At 55.3% G+C, this 21667-nt stretch overlaps 1 protein-coding gene across 1 annotated transcript in view; it reads right to left on the bottom strand.

Moving 5' to 3' along the window:
* The window catches only part of ACOT11 (acyl-CoA thioesterase 11), a 54622-nt gene that overhangs the window by 7509 nt on the left and 25446 nt on the right, over positions 1 to 21667 (bottom strand). Inside the window, exons 3-14 of the mRNA XM_042948597.1 lie at positions 16990 to 17200; positions 15982 to 16051; positions 10960 to 11020; positions 9746 to 9844; positions 9124 to 9259; positions 7123 to 7279; positions 5592 to 5711; positions 4423 to 4567; positions 3060 to 3115; positions 1978 to 2044; positions 1527 to 1610; positions 497 to 630 (exon numbers count right to left, since the gene is read on the bottom strand). Of these exons, the coding sequence (XP_042804531.1) occupies positions 497 to 630; positions 1527 to 1610; positions 1978 to 2044; positions 3060 to 3115; positions 4423 to 4567; positions 5592 to 5711; positions 7123 to 7279; positions 9124 to 9259; positions 9746 to 9844; positions 10960 to 11020; positions 15982 to 16051; positions 16990 to 17200 (1340 nt within the window). The remainder of the gene's footprint in view (positions 1 to 496; positions 631 to 1526; positions 1611 to 1977; positions 2045 to 3059; positions 3116 to 4422; positions 4568 to 5591; positions 5712 to 7122; positions 7280 to 9123; positions 9260 to 9745; positions 9845 to 10959; positions 11021 to 15981; positions 16052 to 16989; positions 17201 to 21667) is intronic.

Here is a 21667-nt window from a genome sequence, read left to right as displayed (position 1 = left end):
GGCCATTCCTTTAGTTACCCTGAGTCTGGGAAGGGGCCCACCTGCCCCCTCAGCGTTCTACCCCCCACCCCAAGTGGTCCCTGAGCCTTCTTTGGGGACACAGGACCCCACAGAACATGGTTTGAAAATCACTGATCTATCCAGAGTGCAGGTGCATGACCCACACTTCAAGTACCCATTTTAAGAAGAGGGAAACTTGAGACCTAGAAAGGAAGTGACTTGCCTGAGGTCACACAGCCAGTTGGGCCAGAAATAGGATTTAAACCCAGGCCTCCAACTCCAATTCCAGGCTCAGTCCCTTCCCTGAGGGCTCAGAATGCCCTTGACTCTGACACCCACCCAACGCATAACTGTAATTCCCACCCGCCCGCCCCGACGATGCCCAGTAGGGGCCAAGCATAATGGGGGATGGCTCAACAGAAGGACACCCCTGAAGGCCCACCTTCCCAACAGGCCTGAGAAAAGCACCCTGCCCCACTGGCACCTTGGTCCTCACCGGTAGTGCTTGTCCCACTCGGGCCTCCGAAGCAGGTCTGAGAGCAGCAGGAAGGCCTGGATTGTTTCCACCTGCACCAGCATCTCCATGTGGAAGGAGAGGAACTTGTCGTCCTCCAGGGTGTACAGGCGGACCTGCATGGGACAGAGGGCGGCCTCGTTCCTGCACCACCTCCCCAGCCTATGCTGGGGGCGGGGGGCGGGGGGGGGGGCTGACTCCGATGCTGGAGACCAGGGCTAGAAGCTCAAACCTGCCACTGACTTGCTGTGTGACTGTAAAAAAGTGACTCAACCTCTCTGAACCTTAGTCCCATCCCCATGAAAATGGGCTGTTGAGAGAATTCAGGACAGGTAGACAGGAGGGTATCTCAAGAAACAATGACTGGGGTGCCTGAGTGGCTCAGTCGGTTGGGCAGCCGACTTCGGCTCAGGTCATGATCTCGTGGTCCGTGAGTTTGAGCCCCGCGTCAGGCTCTGTGCTGACAGCTCAGAGCCTGGAGCCTGTTTCAGATTCTGTGTCTCCCTCTCTCTGACCCTCCCCCGTTCATGCTCTGTCTCTCTCGGTCTCAAAAATAAATAAACGTTAAAAAAAATAATAATAAAAAAAAAAAAGAAACAATGAGGCAACAATGGAGTAGATCCTTAGAGTCAGGCACCCACTGAACCCCCTAATGTCACAGGTGGGGAAGTGACTCTCCCCAGGGCATGGGCAAAGCTCATGTTTTCCCTCAACCCATGTTTGTCCCCTGTCCCCATCCCTACAGGGAAGAAGGAGCAGAGAGAGGGAGGAAGCAGCAGGGCAGAGAGCAGCAGAGATGAGAGGTTGGGGGCAAAATGGTAGGCAGGCAGGAGAGGAAGATTTGTGGGTTCTCCACTCCAGGCCTTGTGGGAGCAGCGGTGTTTCTATAACTGGGCTGGTTTCATGGTCCCATCCAAATCCTTTTAAGAAATCCCCTTATGACATGAGTGCTTTGAGGGAATCTCTACTGCTTGAGATCAGTCGCCTCTGCTGGGTGGATGGGATTGGCTACCTGGTTGATCTCCGAGGACAGCACCCAGTTGTCCTTGGTCACGAGCATCTTCAGGGAGGAGACGTTGTTGTAGCTCAGGTACACCTGAACAGAGCACATAGAGAAGCCTCACGCTCTCCCCTTGAGGGGCTCTGTGCTGAGGCTGTGCTGGACTGGGGGAAAGCACATCGAACTCTGAAGGCGGGTGGGTGCCGGGCCCTGGGCTTCGGGGCAGGAGGCCCAGCCTTGGGCAGACTCACTGTGTGACCGCCTTCTCGGGGCCTCAGCTCCCTCAGCCAAACAGAGGGACAGGGGAAAGCCCTTTGCTAACTGTACCAGTCCTGAGGCACGACATAATGTCCTGTCCCCTTCTGGACCACTTCCAAACCCACTCTGACGAGAAGGGAGAGTCAGGGTCCCCCCGCCCCCACCCTGGGCCTGAGAACTGTCCAATCAGAGCAGGAAGTCTTACCTGGTTGCTCGGGTCCCAGGGGACAGAGATGGGCATTTCTGTCTGTTTACAGGACACAATGTACTTCCTGGGAGAGGGAAAAAGACAACCATGGCCCCTTGGGAGCCCATGTCTTCCAGAAGACTTCACTCCCTGTGCTCAGCCCAGCAGGCTGGGAGGGACTCCTATCTGGCCAGGCAGACTAGCGAGCGGGGCAACAGAAAAGAGCAGCTGGGACCATCCAGACTTGGTCACAAGTGGAGCTGGACCGGGCAGCGGGGAAGGGCGCCAGGTGCAGGCTCGGTGCCCCCACCCTTACTGAGCAGTCGGCTCTGCCTAAAGCAACTTCACCCTTGCGCCTCTGTGTCCTCCTCTGTACAGGGGACTGGGAGTCACATCTGCCTTACAGGGTCGCCAGGAGGACACTGGTAGGTGCTCCACAGATGCACCCTTTTCCCATTAACGCAGATGGTGAACCCCAGTACATTTCCAGCACTTTCAGGTCGGTAAAGTGCTCTGACAGCAGAGTCATTCACACCTGGCTGTGCATCTTGAGCAACTGTATCTCCTCTCAGGACCTTTCTTTTTAATATTTATTTATTTATTTTGAGAGAAAGAGAGAGAGAGAGAGAGAGAGCAAGTGGGGGAGAGGCGGAGAGAGAGGGAGAGAGATTCCCAAGCTGAGTCCGCATTGTCAGTGCAGAGCACAATGCGGGGCTTGAACTCATGAACCGTGAAATCGTGACCTGACCTGAAATCAAGAGTCAGACACTTAACTGAGCCACCCAGGTGCCCCGCACCTTCGTCTGCCCGACAGGCATCAGAATCAAAGGAAGGAACACAGGATTTAGAATTGGCCAGACCCGGCCAGGTTCAAGTTCTCACTCTGCCCATCATGGCCACCTAACCCCTCTGTCCTCAGTGTCCTCGCCTGTACAATGGACCAGGAAGACCGCAGTGTAGTGAGGCTGCGTGGATATAAAGGGCCCAGCCCAGTGCCCAGCACAGGGGCGGCACTGAAGAAATAAGAGTCCCCCAGGCCTGGGGAACAGGAGGACGGCCCTTGAACCCGTGTCCCCTCCCTCCACCCAACCCACACTTGCCTGTCCAGTCGGATCTTCTTCCTGGCACTAGCCTCTCGGTACCGCCGCTCGCCATCCTGGGGAGAGACGCAGGGACGGACTACAATGCGGGCAACACAACCGGCTCGCACCCTCCTCCCCGCTCCCCTTACCCTCTGCCCGCCCCCCACGGGCCCAAGGAGGTCCTTCAGCCCTAAAATGGAGTTCAGGTCTCACCAGGGCAGCCAGAGTCAAGGCAACCTGGACAGCAAAGTGCCAAGTCTCTGAGCTCCAGCTCAGTCTGAGCTCAGAGGGTCTCAGGCTCTGAGCGACTTTGGGAACACCACCTGCCTTCGCTGGACCTCGATTTCCTCCTCTGCACCAGGGGATCCCCAAGGGCACTCACAATGCTAGGAAGAAGCCACGTTTACCGAGCACTTGCTGCTACCAGGCCTCTTCTAAAGCACTTCCCAGGCAAAATTTCAAATAAGCCTCACAACAGCTCTCTGAAGTTGGGACTCATGTTATCCCCATTTCACAGAGGAGGAAACTGAGACACAGAAAGGTTGGTGGCTTGCCCAAGGCGGCAGGGGTAAGAAGCGGGGCCAGGAACAGAACCCTGATGGCCTGACCTGGAGCCCACCCTCTCACCCACTGCCTCTAATGTTCCCTCACTCGTGAGCATTAAATGGCACGGTCCCTCATGTGCCGGTTCCTCCCCTCCCCCACCCCACCACTGTCAACTGCCCAGCACCCAGCTGTGGAGTGGGGGGTTTTTACAGCCAGTGCTCAGCCCTGTGAGGCCGGCAGGCAGGGTGGGGGGCCTTCCCAGCGAGAGGGAGTGCTCCTCCAAGGTCACCCCAGGCCTCCCAGAAGCAAGCCGGGGACTGGCCCACAGGAGGCACAAGATCGCATTTTTTAAGAGACGGTCTCTGAACCCAAGCCCCTGACTCTTGTCCCTGTGCTTCTTGCTCTCCTGTCACCTCCTCGTAATGGTCACCATTTATGGAGTGCCTACAGGGCTCAGCCAGGCACAGGGTCAATGTCCCTCAGCTCCCCCCCAACATCCCTGTGAGGCAGGGGTGTAGATACACCCACTTTACTGGCAGGGACCAGAAACTTGCAGAGGGCACCCAGTAGAACACGGAAGAGGAGAGTTTCAACCCACCCCTGCCCCCAAAGCCCGTGCTTTTCCAACCCTGCAGGCTCACGAATGCCTGTCAACACCTAACCATGAGCTAGGCCAAGGTGCCTGCCTTGCACAAGGGCATCTGCAGGGGGAACAAGGCACTCAGAGCTGGCTGTGCCCCAGCAGAGGGGCAGGGCTGAGCCCATCACTCCCGCACCACCCCCACTCTTGGGCAGAGAGGGAGGGGAGCTGGTGGTGGGGCAGGGTGCCACTCACCCCGGGCTGGGGCCGAATCCAGGGCAGAGTCCGAGGCTGGTCATCCGCGTCTAGGACCACGAAGGTCATGAAGGCGCTGTTGATGTGCCGCCGTTGGGTCTCAGCACCCTGGCGGTAAGCCTCTACGCACACGCCCACCTCCATGCTGAGAGAGAGGGAGGGCTGCTTCCATGCTGGACAGACTTTCCTGAGCCCACGTCCCCTCCCCAACACACACGTGCACATACGCACACATGCACCCACACACATGTGCACGCACACCTGTCCACGCCCCCACACCCCCTCACTTAGGGGGCTCTATGATCCCAGAATGTGGTCATTATGCAGAGGGGGAACCGAGGCCCAGAATAGGGCAATCACTGGGCCAAGGTCACACAGCAGTCTGGAAGAGAAGCTGGACTGGAAACGGGGCCTCGCAGCTCCTGGTTCAGGGTTTTTTCCCCTGCACAGCCACAGGATGTGTGCTGGTCAGACTGTGAACAATGACGATGACAGTAGTAATAATCCCTCACTGAACATTCTCTCTGGCACGCCACCAGTAACACCTCATGGAACCCTCACAGCTAGGATTTAGTTGTGGTGAGCTCCATTTTACAGACAAAAGAACTGAAGCTCAGTGACAGTGAGAAATTTGCCTAAAGTCCAGCCTTTACAGCCAGTAAGGAGCGAGCCAAACTCGAACCCCGGGAGCCTGGCATCCTCACTTTTAACAACTACACGATGATCTTTGAAATCACCAACAAAGACAGATATTTAAAGTAAGCTTTCTTGGAGGTAGCAGGATTCATTCCAAATTAAGGGCTCTGGGACCTAATTGTTGTTTTAGGGAAAAGGTAGGAACGGATTTGACAAATGAGAGAACACTGGCCCTGTGATCTGAGCATGCACAGCATGGCAGGCCCAGAGGCAGGGGCTGGGAAGAGAGACAGAGACAGAGAGCATAGGATACGATCCCGAGACAACAGGAGGCACAGGGCTGGGGAATCCAGAGGAGGGAACAGCAGAGCCGAAACTCGGTCATGGTGAAGGGGCCCAGCAGCCGGGCAGGGTTTAGACCTCACAGGCCTCGTCTACAAGGGGAAGCGTCCCTGGCAGCTTTGCAATTGGGCCCCTTCTTGGGTCAGGAAGAACCCTCAGCCCCCGGGGGGGGCCCCGGTCCCTCCCCTTACCTATGCTTGAAGGCGTTGTTGACGATGGCCTTGAGCACCAGGCGGTCCCCAACCTGGGAGGGGCCCCGGAAGTGGAACATCTCAATGGTCTTCAGCGTAGGGTGGGCTCGGCACAGCCGGCTGGGGGCGGGGAGACAGGACAAAAGCCCCTGGTGCTTCAGCCACGGGCTTGGGCCAGACTCTCCCCCTGCCCCCATCCACAGACCCAGCCCAGAATCACATGCACCGCCCTCTGGCCCCCCCACTCCCACCTGGCCCAGGACACTTCTGCCCAGAAGAACAGAACTAAAGTCCCCTTTCATAGCTTAGAACAGTCAGGTCTATGTGCACTCAAGCAGCTGAGCTTGAGGGGACAGAAGAAAGAACAGGGCTTGGGGCAAATCCCTTCCCCATTTTCCTTCAACATCTATGCCCAGCACCTGCTGCTTCTACTACCTAACACCCCCCTCCCGGTTACCCAAAGCTACTTGTCACTCAAGGCCCAGCTGAAGAGCTCTCCTCCAGGAAGCCTGCCGTGACTATCTGCGCTGTGAACTTATTCTGAGATAGGGCTGCCCAAAATGGCATTGCGTATGCGCTGTGTCCCACAGGGTAAACACAGGGGAGGGGCCGTTCGAGCCAGGCTCTTCAGAGGTGAGGGGTAATCCCCCTGGCTGAGGAAGACACTCCCCGCAAATACAAAGTCATGCAGGTACTAGGGCATCAGTCAGGGAAAGTCCATTAGCATAACTATAAAAAAGACCCCAATATTTAGAGAAGAACAAGCTCCAGACAAGTGCAGAGATTATAGAAGAAGGAAGGAATTATTTTCACCCGTAGGGAGAAGGGAACCGTTAAGAGAGGCTTCCTGGATTTTAGCAGACCAAAAGTAGCGAGGTGGCACGGAGGCAGGTTAGAGCAGGAGCAGAGGCAGAGGCTGGGAATTCGGGGAGGGGGTGGGGAAGGGCAAATGGCTTGACGTGCACCTGGGGACCTAAGATACAAGAAGACAGCAGGCAGGGCCAGGTCAAGGGGAGGCCCTAGCTCCAAGGGGCTTGGCATTTCCAATGTAGGCGGTGGGACTGTGGGGTTTTTTTTTTTTTTTTTTTTTTAATTTTTTCTTTAATGCTTATTTATTTTCTAAAGACAGAGCACGAGCAGGGGAGGGGCAGAGAGAGAGGGAGACGCAGAATCCAAAGCAGTCTCCAGGCTCTCATCTATCAGCACAGAGCTGGATGCGGGGCTCGAACCCACAAACCATGAGATCATGACCTGAGCCAAAGTCAGTGCTTAACCGACTGAGCCACCCGGGTGACCCTGGGTTTTTTTTTTTTTAAGACAAGGAAGGAAAGGCCAGCTCACAGAAAACCACTCCTCTCTGGTTCTCTGGGTCTGAAAGCCCCAGGCTACCCTAACAGAACAGCCAAGCTCCTGAAGCCTTGAATGCCAATGCCAAGCTGGGGGTTCCCACCCCTCCCGGCCCAGAGGGAGCTGGCCAAGGGAAGAAGGGAGAGAAAGGAAGGGAAGCAGAGGCAGCACACTCTCCCCTCACCTGGCTGCAATGGTGGCCACGTTCTCCATCCAGGCCATGATCTGGCCCCCAAAGGTATTGCCTTGGTGATTGGCATGGGGGGGCAGCACCAGCTCCACGCTCTCCACACGGGTCCTCTCGGCCGGCACCATGCAGCTGCAGTCTCTACTCTCCAGATCTGACCGGGAAGGACAGAGGGAGGGAGGTGGGAAGGGGAGAAGTTCCCAAGGGCAGACCCTCCCACTGGGCAAACGCAGGGGCCCCGCCACCAGCACGATCTCTGTCATCCAGATTCTTTTACTGACTCAGCACTACGTGCGCTGGCCCTGGGTGAGGAACAGGAGGACACGGGATGGGGGAGAAGAGGCTGTCTCGGGGCAGTGGGCAGGACAGCCACTTTGAGAGAAGACACAGCTGGGTCTGAACCTCAGGTTCAGGTTATGTGACCCGGGCCAGCCAAGTAAGCCTCTCTAAACCTGTGTCCTCAGCTGTGAAGGGGCAGATGTCAAACCCAGCCCATCAGGGTCATGCAGATGGAGTATGGTCGTGACCCGAGAGTGCTTGGCACCGCAGTCAGGAGACAGACTCTCAAAAGGATAGTTCTTCCCTCCCTCTGCCCCGACAGGCCCTGTCCCTCTGGGGCAATGGCATCAGGAGATCCTCAGCAGGAGAGGCCAGAGAGTAGGCAGGGCCCTGCGGGTCAGAGGAGCAGATACTGATACAACCCCCACCCGCCCAACTCAAAGAGGTGCCAGGGAGAGACTTGTCAGGGAGGGCCCATCAGAGAGGTGGCCTTTTGCTTGGCTTGCAGGCTGCTCCGAGATGCCACAGACAGGGAGGGGAGAGCTTGAGGGGGCCTGAGCCAAGGGCTGGAGACCGGGCAGGTAGGACAGTCCCAGGAAGCAATGAGGCCGTGGCTGGGTTGGAGCTGAGGGCAAGTAGGAGGACAGCACCAGGTGAAGACGCATGGCCCGCCAAGGGCCCAGATGCCAGGCTAAGGCATCTGGACTAACCTTTGTGTGGAAGGGCTATCAGGACAAGAGGGATTTAGGAGGGCTGCAGTGGATCGGTGGCCCTGGGGAATCTCAATGACAGTAGGAAGAGCTGGGAGCCCCCCCCCCCCGCCCAAGCCATAGCCCCCAGACCTTGCATACATAAGGCACACAGAACTCAGAGCCCCTCTCACTGCTTGACTGAGGCAGCTGGTTGCACCTGTTCTCTTCCACCCTGGGCGGCTGGACCACTTTGAACTGTCCTATAATTAATTGCCTCCTTTAGGTTTCAAGGAAGACTCCACGTCCTAACGCTCTGGAGACTGGTGAGTGAATCCAAGGTTACCCCTCTGGGCCTTTGCCCAGCCTGTGCTCTCTGTCAGGAAAACCTTTCCCTATCTCTCCATCTGTCAAAATCCTCCTCGTCCACAGGGGATCTTTGTGTGCTGGTATAGAACAATCTCCAACATGTACTTTCAAGGGGAAGGAAGGAAGATACAGAACAGTATGTTCTGTATGTTCCCTTTTGGGTAAAAAGAGAGGGCTAAATAATACACAGCATGCTTAAATATGCAGGGAATCTTCTGGAAAGATCTCCCAAAATGAGTAACTGGAGGGAGCCTGGGTTCTGGGGGGGAGAGAGTCTTGCTTTTTATTCTGTATTTATATCTATATGATTTATGTATATATGTGTATATATCTATGTGTGTATATCTATGTGTTCATATATATATGTGCTTTAAAAAAAAAAAAAACCTACAGTCTTCAAGGCCACGCTCAACAGTACCTTCCCCAACACGTTTTGGATAACAAAGGGTTTTCCTGACGTCCTAATTCCATCTTCACGGCTCCCGGGAGCTGAGCAAGAGGCCCAAAAAGACCCTTCCCTGAAGCAGACTTTGAAGCGAGAGGGCCATCAGGACAGTGAGTGGACGTTCCAAGGAGACTCCCTTCCTCCCTCTGCCCACTGGGGGCCTGGGACAGAGGACATGTAGCATGCCCGCTGCCCTCCCCACCCACGGCCGCTCACCATCCTGAATGACGCAGTTGGCCAGGAGGTCCTTGATGGTGTCCGCGTAGAGCAGCCGCATGCGCCGCCGTTCAGCCGCCACACTGTGCTCGGTCTTCTCCTCCTCCGTCTGCGGCGTGGTCTGCTTCAGCTTCACCTGTGGGCGGGGTTGGCACGGGGGGTGCTCAGGACGGGTTTCCTGAAACAGCAGGAGTGCCTATGCCCCAGCATCGTCACACACTTGGGGCGGCTGGATAGCTACAAGTCTTTGTGCCCTCTTTGTCCCCATCTTCCTGTTTCCGTGTTGACTGATACATCACTTTCACCCTCCAAATGCCCCAGTCCCATTTCTTGGGCAAAGGCATCCAGGACTAGGGGCATCTATAGGACGTGTGAGGGAATGATAAGCCTGAAGAATCCCCGTGTGAGACACACAGGAGTAGGTGGGGAAGAGGAGAGATGGAAGGTGCCTGGGGTCTGAACACAGGTAGGGGGAGCCGCCTCTGGGGGCTGTGGATTCCCTGAAGCACCCCCACCTGCACCCCTCGGTCAGTCCCCAGCCTCACCACCCTGGTCCTGGCCAGCCTTGACAAGCACTGGCTGGGTGGTCCAGCCGCATTATGCAGCCGGGGATAGCCCCCACCTTGGAGAGTTCCCGGTGGGCCACAAAGGTGGCCAAGGCCTTGCACACGTTCCACTGCTTCTCGGAGCACAGGTCCTCAGAGGCCACCTGGATGCCCACCTGGAGAGGAAGAAAGGGTGGGAGGAGTGAGGAGGGGAGAAACAGAGCTCCCGACCTGAGGTTCCACAGCTCAATGAGACAGGAAGTCCCACCCCAGGCCAGACCTCATATTCTTCTATCACTTACTGAGTCTAGACAGCCAGAAACCTGGGATAGGTTCTGATTCTACCCCTGGATCCCTGGAAAGCCTTGGGCAAGTCACTTCCCTTCTCTGGTCCTTGGCTTCCTCATCTATAAAATGGGAGTGAGCATGGGGACACCTGGCTGGCTCAGCCGGTAGAGCATGTGACTCTTAATCTCGGGGTCATGAGTTCAAGCCCCACATTGGGCATGGAGCCTGCTTAAAATATGAATGAATGAATGAATGAATGAATGAATGAATGAGGGAGTGAATGAATGCAATGGGAGTGAGCATACCTGCCCTGACAGGGTTACAGAGGGAATGAAAATGAGACTGAACCTAGCAAAGGACTTAAAGTACGTAAAACGTTGGCTACATTGAAAAGACAGACATCTGGGGGGTACCCAGGGCATATCCAGAGGCAGTCTGGCTGCCCCAGCCTCAGTGGCCCAGCTGAGGGACATGGCCTGAGCCTGGCGTCCACAGAGCTCACAGAGCCCTGTGCATCACTTAAGAACCCTGCAGCATAGGACTCATGTTCCCATTTCACAGATGGGGAGACAGAGGCTATGGGAGGTAAGCTAACGGACTGCAGTTCAGGCTCTCCCTACTCCAGTCCTGCTGCCTCCAGGGTCAGGCATGGCAGCTGCCTTCCCTGCTTTCCCGTGACCACCTGGCTGCTGAAGAGAGTCTTAGGTTAAGGGTGAAGACCAAGGAGACTGGAAGTCAGTCGCAAATTGGAATCTACGTGACCTGGTGACCTGGGACAAGCCTCTTCCCCTCCCTGGGCCTCAGTTTCACTTCTGTGTTAGGGGGTGTTGGACAGGAAGATCCTTAGGATCCCCCCCAGCCCTGCCAGCTGTTTCAAAACTCTGCTGCCTCGACCAGGGCTCTGCGGGTGTGAGTGTGGCCAAGCTGGGGGCTGAGTAGGGAGAAGAGGTAGAAAACCTACCCACCCACCTACCCACCCCTAGGCAGCACCCACCCCACACACCTCCATGCTAGAGTTGAAGGCCCGGTTCACCTTGGCCTTGATATTCACCACTTGTCCGACACTGGGGAGAGAAGCGCAGGAGGTGAGCCTTCCACTGGGGATAGAGTGAGGGAAGAGGGGCCCCAGATATTTGCAGGGCCTCTGCTGAAGGCAACTGGCAGAGAAATGTCATGGCTTACGGAGCATGGTCACATTGGCAATGTCACCGAGTCCTCAAAGCAAGCTGGCAAGACAGTGTTAGTACCTCATTGTACAGGTGGGAGAGTGGAGGCTGAGAGAGGGGTTGTGGTTTCACTCATCTCCCCCTTGTCCAGTGAATGCTCAAGCTTCTTTTTGCTTGTGGCTCCACAGTCCCCTCTTCAGGGAACCTGCCCCCACCCAAAGCCCGATACGGTTCATCCTCCCAACACTTCAACAGAGGGGGCCTCTGTCTCCCCCACAATCCTTAAGCTCCACTGGGGCAAGGATCACATCTGCTTTGCTCACCATTGACTTCAAGGCCTAGCACACCTCACAGGGTAGGTCCTCCATAGACAGTGGCCTACTGAATGAATGCATCCCACATCTGCTGAATGCCTACTATGTGCAAGGGACTATAAACAAGGGGTGGGAAGGAAAATGGAAACATTAAAGAATGCTTTACGCTGTCCCAAGCATTACCTCATTAGAGTCTCCAAATAAGCTTGACAAGCTTACATTAGAGTGGATTGAACACCCGAGAGGGTAAGCCATTTGCCCAAGGCCACCCAGCTAAAAAGTGACGGAGTCAGGGTTCTAGACTGTTCTGTTGATTACACTGGCCCCACCTTTTCCAGGTGCAGTCTGTCTCTCTGGAATAATTCCCGTGTCCAGATGAACAGTCAGACTCCCTAGAGGGGCCACCTCACCTGCTCTGTGTCTAACCGGAGGCACAGAGTGTGCCCAGCTGATAGCCTATGAGGAGGAGGCAGAGGCTGGAGTGACCTTGAGCAAGTCCTTTCACCTCTCTGTGCCTGGGCCACAAACATGGACAGCACAGGGCTAATTTCTTTCCCAAAGGCACAGCCTCTTCCCCAAGGCTAGGAAGGGTCCCTTCCAAGGGGACTGCCTGTCAAGGGGTGGCAGTGGACACAGTGGCAAGAGCCACAAAGGCCTGGGCTCCAGCCAAGTTCTACCGTGACTGTCACACTACTGAGTCGTATGACCTGGGATGAGTCACTTTGCCTCTCTGAGCCTATCTACTTGTCTGTAAAGTACAGAGAAGGCGTGACTACTGAGGGTCAGGCTAGAGGAGGTAAGACAGAGCCGGTGCTGGGAGCTCCGTGAATAACAGGAGCTCATGTTTGCCAAGGACTTGTCCATTTCTGTTCATGTTGTTAGCGGTCCTAACTGGTCCCCGTGGAAGGGACTGTCGTTTTTTGGAGATGTGTGCTGACATATGGAGGGATGAGTGTCATGATATCTGCAACTTACTTTCAAATAGTTCAGAAAAAAACAGAGAGAAGTCTGTGTATTTACTTATCCATATATAGATAACGCATATGTAGCAAAAAATGTTAATTCTTGAATCTCGCTGGTGGTGATCATTGCACTATGCAACTTTTCTATAACTTTGAAAGTTTTCATTATAAGAAATTGGGAAAAAAATTCCATGATCCCTGAAATAAAAATAACAGTCTATTTTCTGTGGTGCTAAAAAAAAAGAGAGAGATTGGTGTCTCTTCTTCATCCCCCTCCTCCTCCTCCCCCTCCTATTCATCCTCCTCCTCTTTCCTCTCTTTCTCCTCCCCCTCCTCCTCATCCCCCAACTACCCCCCTCCTCCCTCCTCCTCCATCTCCAAAGCCAAGCAGACACCCATTTGGACTCCTGAGCTTTTCTTCCTTCCTGACTCTCTTCCATCCCACAGCTCAAGCCAAAACCGGCTCCTTCCCCAGGGTCACTCCTTCCCCAGGGCCACTGCCCAACTTCCTCGGGGGCCACCTTAAGCCTCCAGCCCCCCAACACTCCCTCCAGGTGATCTTCACACCACAGAGGCAGCTCCCACAAACAAGTCTGAGCCCCATTCAAGCCCTTCCCCAGGACCAATTTACTGTCAAGGGACAGAGGAGCATGTTAAATGACACCACAGTGATGCTAACAGCAAAACCCGGATGATGGAGAACTAAGAGGGCAGATGACCAGGAGAGATTTGGTGAGGGGACAGGGTGCTGGGGGGGGGCGTAGCACCTATAGATAAAAAAAAGACTTGAGGGACACAGCAATCAGTTGCAACCTTATTTGTATCTAGGCTTGGACAACAAAAATAACCGTAAAGCAAAACAAAATGAAAACAGCGGCGCCTGGGTGGCTCAGTTGGTTAAGACTTCGACTCTTGATTTCAGCTCAGGTCATGATCTCATGGTTTGTGAGATCAAGTCCCACGTCAGGCTCTGCACGGACAGTGCGGAGCCTGCTTGGGATTCTCTGTCTCTGCCCCAGGCTCCCTTGCACTCGCTCGCTCTGTCTCTCTCTCTCTCTCTCTCTCTCTCTCTCAAAATAAATAAAACTTTAAAAAATAGAATAATAGGGGTGCCTGGGTGGCTCAGTTGGTTGAGCGTCTGACTTCAGCTCAGGTCATGATCTAGCAGTTCCTGAGTTCAGGCCCCGCGTCGGGCTCCATGCTGACAGCCGGAGCCTGGGAGCCTGCTTTGGATTCTGTCTCCCTCTCTCTCTGCTCCTTCCCTGCTCACACTCTATCTCTCAACAATAAATAAATGTTAAAAGAAAAAAAATTTTTTAATAGAATACTAAATTTTAAAAATGGAAAAAAACAAAAGCAGTTCCTACCACTTAGAGATACATTTTGAAATATTTTTAAATGGCAAAAACAAAAACAAACAAACAAACAAAACAACTTCTCCAGTTTTCCTCAGGTGCAGCCAGGCCTCTCCTGACCACCAACCATGCTCCTGACCCCATCCCCAGCTTGCCCTCCTTCCCAGCATCCTCTCTGGCTTGCCCTTCCACCCACATCCTCCTCGGCCCAGACTCACCTTCACTCTCTGAGTCCTGTGGCGGGTCCACCCACCATGCATGCCCACTCCCCACCCCCAGCCCTCTCCTCCCTAGCTACTCTGGGTGCCAGAACCTGCATTGGCAGCAGAGACCTAGAACTGGCCCAGACACAGAGCTCCCCTTGCCTTCCAAGTGTCCCTACATACAGTATTGATGGTACTGAGCCAGTTCAAACACCTCCTCCAGGAAGCCCCCTTTGACTACCCCCTATGCCATTACACTCACCCCCAGACATACAGAAAATGCATCCCATTGGTTAAGAATAAGAGTTCCGGGGTTCCTGGGTCCTCCACTAGCTACCCAGCCTTAAGCAAGTTATTTTGCCTCTCTGTGCCTCAGTTTCCTAACCTGTAAAATGAGGATACTCATAGCCAGAACCTCATAACATTGTTCTGAGGATTAAATAGGTTAATGTATTAAAAAAGCATTACAAATTAAGCATCAATATTAGTTCATTCATAGTGACAAAGGTACAACACCAATTAAAATGTTAATAACAGGGGAACTGGCTGTAGGGTATATAGGAACTTTCTGTATGATCTTCTGAGCTACAACTTTTTTTTGTAAATCAAAAACTACTCTAGGGGCACCTGGGTGGCTCAGTCAGTTGAACAACCAACTCTTGATTTCAGCTCAGGTCATGATCTCATGGTTCATGGGATCAAGCCCCGTGTCAGGGTCTGTGCTGATGGCACGGAGCCTGCTTGGGGTTCTCTCCCTCCCTCCCTCTCACTCTCTGCTCCTCCCCCACTTGTGCACTCACTCCCACTCTCTCTCAAAATAGATAAAGAAGCACTTTTTTTAAAAACTACTCTAAAATAAAAGATATTTAGAGTATGACAAAGCACCCATGTGTCGGAGATCATGATTAGCATGGCACATACCCCTTGAATTCAAATTCTGTTTCTACACCTGCACAAATGGGAGCTCCTGGGGCACAGGGACCATGCTCCAGTTGACTTTGCATACCCCAAACCCAGCGTGGGCCTTGATCAGGAACAGGCGCAGGTAGTGACAAAGGACCGAATAAACGAACACAGGAATTGGCCATATTTTCTCCTTAACTCAACGTGCTGGTACCCAGAAAGCCCTGACTCAATCCTGGCATTTGATGTCCTAGGCACTGATGGTGAGTTTCGGAGCAGGAGTGGAGGCCAAAACACCGTATGCAGCCCCTGCAAGGCTGGGCTGAGGGCTTTGCATCAGTGTAGACAGTTTATTGGGTTTTTTTAATGTCTATTTATTTTTGAGAGAGAGAAGCAAGTATGAACGGCAGAGGGGCAGAGAGAGACACACACACAGAATCCAAAGCAGGCTCCAGGCTCTGAGCTGTTAGTACAGAGCCTGCCGCGGGGCTCGAACCCACGAACCGCAAGATCATGACCTGAGCCAAAGTTGGACACTTAACTGACTGAGCCACCTAGGTGCCCCAGTATAAACGTTTTAAAAAGCAACTACAAAACAAAACAAAACAAACTGCAACGTAGTGAACTCCTCATTCTTGGAGGCATGTAAGCGGAAGTTGAATGGCCCAAGTTTCTGACTCAGGCTTTTCCAAGGGACCTTGCCTAGGAAACATTCTACAAGTGACCAATGACCCATAGAGAATGTCCAAGTTCAAAAAGATATGCACCGTTTAAGACTAATGCCTTCCATTCTGCAGATCAGAAAACTGAGGCCCAGAGAAAGAGACTGACCACCCCAAAGTCACACAGCACCCCATGATGCCGCCTCAGCAACGTCCAACTCCAAACCTGGCCGCGGGAACCCACCCTGCAGCACCCAGCAGCAGCCCAGCTCCTAGCCCGTGCCTCTCCCAGAGCCCCTGCAGATGGGCCACTACCTGCTCTGCAAAGGCCCTCGGTCTGTCAAGTCAGGTTCCAGGGCTCTGCACGGCTCACAGGCTGACCAGGTGGGGAGAGGGAGGAGGAGCCCTGCGTTGGTGGTGGGCAGACCAGGGGGACCAAGGAGCAGGAGGGGCCACTTACCTGATGGTGTGCTCAAAATAGATATCGTCCATGGAGGCGGTGACGCAGGGGCAGCCAGCGTGCCTCTCGGCTGGCATCAGAAGAAAGCCGTGGGTTAGCATCATCCCCCTGTCACCAGGCCTCTGATCAAATGTCAGGCGGCCAGAGCTAAGGTTGTGCCTCCTTGCCCACACCCACCCTTCTCTAGTTTTCTTCACCTCGCTTACTGCGCCCTGACCCTGCTTATCTATCCAGGTTTTGTCCATCTGGGGTCTCTCCCTTCTGCCAGACTGCAAGTTTCTTGAGGGCAAGGATTTTTGCCTGTCTTGTTCACTGCGGTGCCCCAGCCTGGGACCAGTGCCTGGCTCAGGAGACACCCCATGAGCAGCTGTTGAATGAATGAAAGATCACACTGGGCTATTCTAGTTCTCGGCCCGCTCAGGTGCCGTACCCCGGTCCAGTCACCTTCACCCACCTCTGTTTCCTTGCCCGAGTCATTCTTACTGGCAGGACTGCGTTCACTACCTTAGTCCCTCCGGAATCCCTCCCCTGTCCCCAGGGCTGGGTCACGGCTTCTGGTCTGTTCTCCCACAGACCCAATTCTGCCTCTTTCCCAGTGCTGGGGGGCAGGTAGATCACCTATCTGTGCCCCTACTGGACGGTGAGCCCCCTGCGGGTGGGAGAGTACTCAGAGCTCAGTTCAGCTCCACTCAACTCAGCAAGGCAGGCAGCGGTGGCCTTTGCTCAGGGCACTCTGGGGCCAGTCTCGGAGCAGCCACATTTGAAGGTGCAGGGACAGAAGGTGCAGGGACAGAGCTGTGGAGGTCTGGGGGAGCGAGGGCGGGCCCCAGCTGAGCGTGGAGAAATTGAAGGGGGCATCTCAGGCAGCTGGAACAGTACGAGCAAAGGGCAGGACGAGGAAGGAGCACGGCGCTCGGGAGGGCCAGTGACCGCCTCTGATAATGGAGGCCTCCCCTCTGGGTGGTGGGGCCACCAGTGGGAGGACAGCTGCACCAAGCACGGGCTCACCGGACAGGCAGGCCGTGGTGTCAATCCACTTGAGCAGCTGCCCGACGCTCAGCTCGCCGCGCTGGTTGGTGTGGCAAGGCAGCACGAGCTGGCTCATCTGCACCTCGGTGGGGTTCCGGTACCCCTCGCCGCCCGCCATGGCACCGTCGTCTTTCTCTGCGTGCGAGGCTGACTTCCGGGACATGCGGCTTGAGAACACGGAGGCGAAGCCCTGGGAAGAGGTGGGGACGGGAGGTCAGCTCACTGCAGGATCTCCCGGGTCCGCCCGACCTGAGACCCGACTGCCACAGGGAGAGCGGACGGCGCCCCGGGGACACCTCCCGCCAGACCCCAACTCCAAGAGTGGCCACCACCCTCAGACCCCAGGAGGCTCGCTGGATGCCACTTCCACCCAGTTTCCTCTTGGCCAGCACCCCATGTTCACAGGACCTCGGACCTCAGGGAGGGGGAGGGGAATCCAGTCCTTCTCCCTCCAGCTCGTGGGCCAGTTGGTTCAAGGTCTGCCTCAGATTGACCTTCATTCTTGCAAGACTCCCCCTCTCTCTGCAGGGAGGCCTGGTGAGCCCTCTAGTAGTCAAGCCTGGGGATCTGTTGTCAATAAAGTAGTCCAAGAAGCAGCCGCTGTTTCGCCCCCAAAGGGCCCTTCCTCGGGCTCCTTCTTTCTGCAGACGACACCAAAGGCAGCACCCCCGTTGGGTGTCCCCCTGTCCCGAGCACTTGGCTTTACGACTAGGAGCGCTCACGCAGTCCCTGAGCAGCTGTCTGAACCAGGCCAGGGCCACAGCAGCTTGCAGCTGGCGAAGCAGCCGAGAAAATCCTCAAACTCCTGAACTGAGGTGAAATTTCTGCCCAGGGCCCGGCTTGCCTCATTCCCTGGGCGGAAGGGGTAGATGAGCACCCGGCAGCGGCCTGGATGGGGTGGGCTGGGGAAGGGGGGGCCTCCCGTCTCTCTGGCCCGCTGTCCCTAAGAGGCCGTGAATGAGAGCTGGGGACACCTGCATGTGTGAGAAAAGTGACACAAGTTCCGATTCTCACGGCAATGATAACAGCCGCTGCCAATACTGATCTAGCGCTTACTAAGCGGCAAATACTCTCTTCTGAGCACTTTGCGTGTCCTGATTCCATTTTATTCATGCAAAAAAAAAAAAAACAAAAACAAAAGCCTGAGGTAGGTTCACTGGTGCCCTCGCTTTACAGGTGATGAAATGGAGGTCCCAGTACGTGGCAAAGTCTGGCTGCGGCACAAGGTCTGGCTGCAAAGCCCGAGGTCCTACCCCCCACACTACACGGTCTGCTCCTGGGGCTGAGAAGAATCTAGGGCCCTGGGCCTGGACTCAGCAGAACCAGTGCCATGACCCGACGCTGACCCTACCACAGACGCACACGGGGTCAAGGACGGCTCTCGTGCTGGAGTCCGTGCTCCTTGAGTAACCTCCCCCACGAGGCTCCCGTAGCTAATTCAATACGTTCAAAGCACGCCAGGGTGACTTGTTCAAGGTCACTGACCCCCAAGGGGCAGAAGTGGGATTCAAACGAGGCCTATCTGACCCAGAATAGCTTCTGGGTTCCCAGAGAGGCATCTTGTTCCCGAGGGCCCCTGGGTATGACCAACAATGCCAGACTCCGAGGAGAGAGAGGAGGGCAGCCCCAGCCCCAGCAGCCTGGGAAGAGGCCTGCAGGGTGCCAGGCTGCCAGGCTTGCAGGCTCCTGTTGGCGTCTGGCAGGCCACTGTGGTCCAAGCAGCAGGACCCGTCACCATGGTAACCACTGCCAAGGCATTTCCGGCCTGTTGTGCACGGGGGGGGGGGGGGGGGGGGGGGGGGGTGCTGCAGCATGATGTGGCTGCCTTTCTGGGTGTGGGAGATGGTGGAGGGAGGAGGCAGACAGATTCCATTTACCCACGCTCTTCCCAAACCCATGCCACAACCAGGGGTTCTGGGCAGAACATTCCAGAAAGAAGTGAAAGAGTAAGTTAGGGAAATGGGGGAGGCAAGACACAGAGGGTGAGTGGTCAGAAGAAAGGGAGCAGACCATCGGGGGTTTCTGGGCAGTTTCAGGCATACACACGGGGAAGCCTTACATACTACGCCTCTGCTTTACAAACCTGTTTTCACATCTGCCACCTCACTGGATCCTCCCAAGGAAGGCAGAGGGTGAGGACTGCTGACCCCATTTTCCAAAAGACGAAAGTGAGGACGGAAAAAGCCCTAGACCAGCAGTCCGGACACCTGAGGTCCAGTCCTCCCTCTGCTTCTCACCTACTCGGTCTCCACTCCCACCAGCCTCCTATTTCCTATTCTATGAAAAAGAGTCCCTGCCCTCCCATTGAACTGTACATGCCTGGAGGCAGGACCTTGGCCTTGTTCAATCATTCATTCATTCACCAAGCATTTCTCCTTTACCCTGGACCTAACAATGAGAGAACAAAGATAAATTGGTCCATTCCCTTTGAGAAGCTCCTGCTTAGTGCTTATGCTTAGAAGGTCCCGGCACACAGTAGGCCCTCACCAAAGGTTTGTGGAGGGACAATCAGAGGCAGACTTGAGTTCAAATCCTAGCCCTGTCCCTCTGGTGCTATGTGATTCCGGATTAAGTCCCCTCCCCTTCTGAACCACATCTGTGACTCGCTGGGCAGGCAGAGGCAGGGGAAGATTGCCAATCCCTAAGGTACCCCCAGTTCTGGTTTCAGGATTCTGGACTCTAACCCCACAGGGTTCTAGCATGTCCAGCTGACATTTCCATTGAAATGGAAGCTGAGAAGTCCTGTCACCCTGTCAGACAGGAAACAGCGTGATCTTCTGAGCAGGGCTGAGCTCCCAGGCAAACTGAGGGCCAAGACCTGCTGTGGCTGTCCCCCTGTCTCTTCAAAGAGAGGGGCCCAGAGCCCCTGGGCTGGAGCACGAGTAGAAGGGACAGAGTAGCACTGGCGGGCCCAGGCACAGCCTCTCAGACTCCAACTCCTTCTTTGGCTCTAAGGCAGTCTGCCCACACCATGGCAGGCCAGGCTGGCCCTCCTCCTATCCCAAGGTGGGCAGGCAGCCAGCCTGGGTGACAGGGGCGTGTGCAGCCCAGACAAGCTCTGGCCAATGGGGCCCCAGAGCCAGGCCACTCCTCCCAGGGCCAGTCACAGGAGAGCAGAGGCCCTGGATGGAGTCAGGGACTGCAGCAGCCAGGCAGGCTGAGCCAAGACAGCTGACAGGGAGGGCAGAGCCTGCTACGAAGGTGGAGAGGGCACCCGGGGGTCAGAGATGTACCCTCTCAGATGGCAGATGTGCCTGCGGCTGGCCCAGACCACAGCAGACCTGGCCAGATTTGGTCATCCCAGACTAGGTCTCAGCTGGCTACACCATGGGCTCTGCGTCCCTCCTCCCGGGCCACAGGAGGCATCCTGTGTCACAGACCTGCTGCGTCAGAGCAGGAGAGGCCACTTTGCCCAATCCCTTCACAGCTGAGGAGACTGACACACACAGAGGGACAGGCTGGTCCAGGGTCATAGAGCTGAGGAGCCAGGATGAGCCCCCCTCGGCCAGGGCTCCTTCTAGATGATTTGACAACAACCCCACACAAACAGACAACCTCAATGTCCTCTCTCTCCTAAGTACCAAGTCAGTGACCTGCCTTCCCTAAACTCTCAGGCTCCCCCTCTGCCCTGACAGCTCAGGCCCTGGCTAGGCACTGCCTGCTCACTAGACTGTCTCCGCAGCCTGTCCCCAGGCCTACAGTCTCTCCACCTCCTTCTAGCTTCCACAAGCACCAGAAGGATCTTCCAAACAGCAAATCCACCAACACAACAACCATAATTTTCTGTACCCTGTCTTACAGGACCACTAGGTCTGGCCTTTACAGCCCCACCCACCCATGCACTCACCCCCTTCCCCCACATACTGTGGGACTTCATTCTGTCCCTTAGGACCACACAGACCTCTCTGAAGAGCAAGCCAGACCAGACACCTCCCCTGCTCAAGACTCCTCAATGGCTCCCTACTGCTCTCAGGATAAAGTTCCTGCCAGGGCCTCCAGCAGCTGCTCTCCCAAGGTCTAGACCACATGCCATTCCTCAGAGCACCACTCTTACCCAGTTCCTTTCCCCACCATGTGGGTGCTGTTTCTGCCTAGAATCCCTTTATCTGCCCTGTGTGCCGGGTAAGCTCTTCCTCCTCCCTCTTCAAGCCCCCACCACCTCTTCCGCAAAGAAAGTTGGGGCCTCCCTGGCCCCACAGCCTCATCTGTCTCCATCACAGTCCCAACCAAACTGTGTAGTCACTGTTTTGACAGCCACCCCCCTCATCAGATAGGCATTCCCTTGGGACAGGGACAGACTCAGTCCTACCACAGAGCAGGTGCCGAATAAAACCTACAGAAGAGGAAAAGGAAGGAAAACGCTGGTGACAGGGCGGTCCCAGAGCTGAGATGTGAAGACAGGATGGTTTAAGGGGCAGAAAGGACACGAAGGGGGAACAGAACAACAGTGGCTCAGGGGATGGGACCAGGAGGGCAAAAAGAAGCAGGTAGGAAAGTACTAGGTACCTGTGTGGGTGGAGTCAGAGGGAGAGGGGCCAAGGAGTCTCTGGAAACTGGGGAAAAACTCCCAGAGAAGGTTGTGACTCACAGTGATGAGCCAGGAAACAAGACCAGTGAGGGAGATCTTAGTGCCTTCAGGAACCATCTGGAACAGGCC

Source organism: Panthera leo, chromosome C1, assembly GCF_018350215.1.
Source record: "Panthera leo isolate Ple1 chromosome C1, P.leo_Ple1_pat1.1, whole genome shotgun sequence".
Classification (NCBI taxonomy): domain Eukaryota; kingdom Metazoa; phylum Chordata; class Mammalia; order Carnivora; family Felidae; genus Panthera; species Panthera leo.
This window is presented reverse-complemented; position numbering and strand designations above follow the sequence as displayed.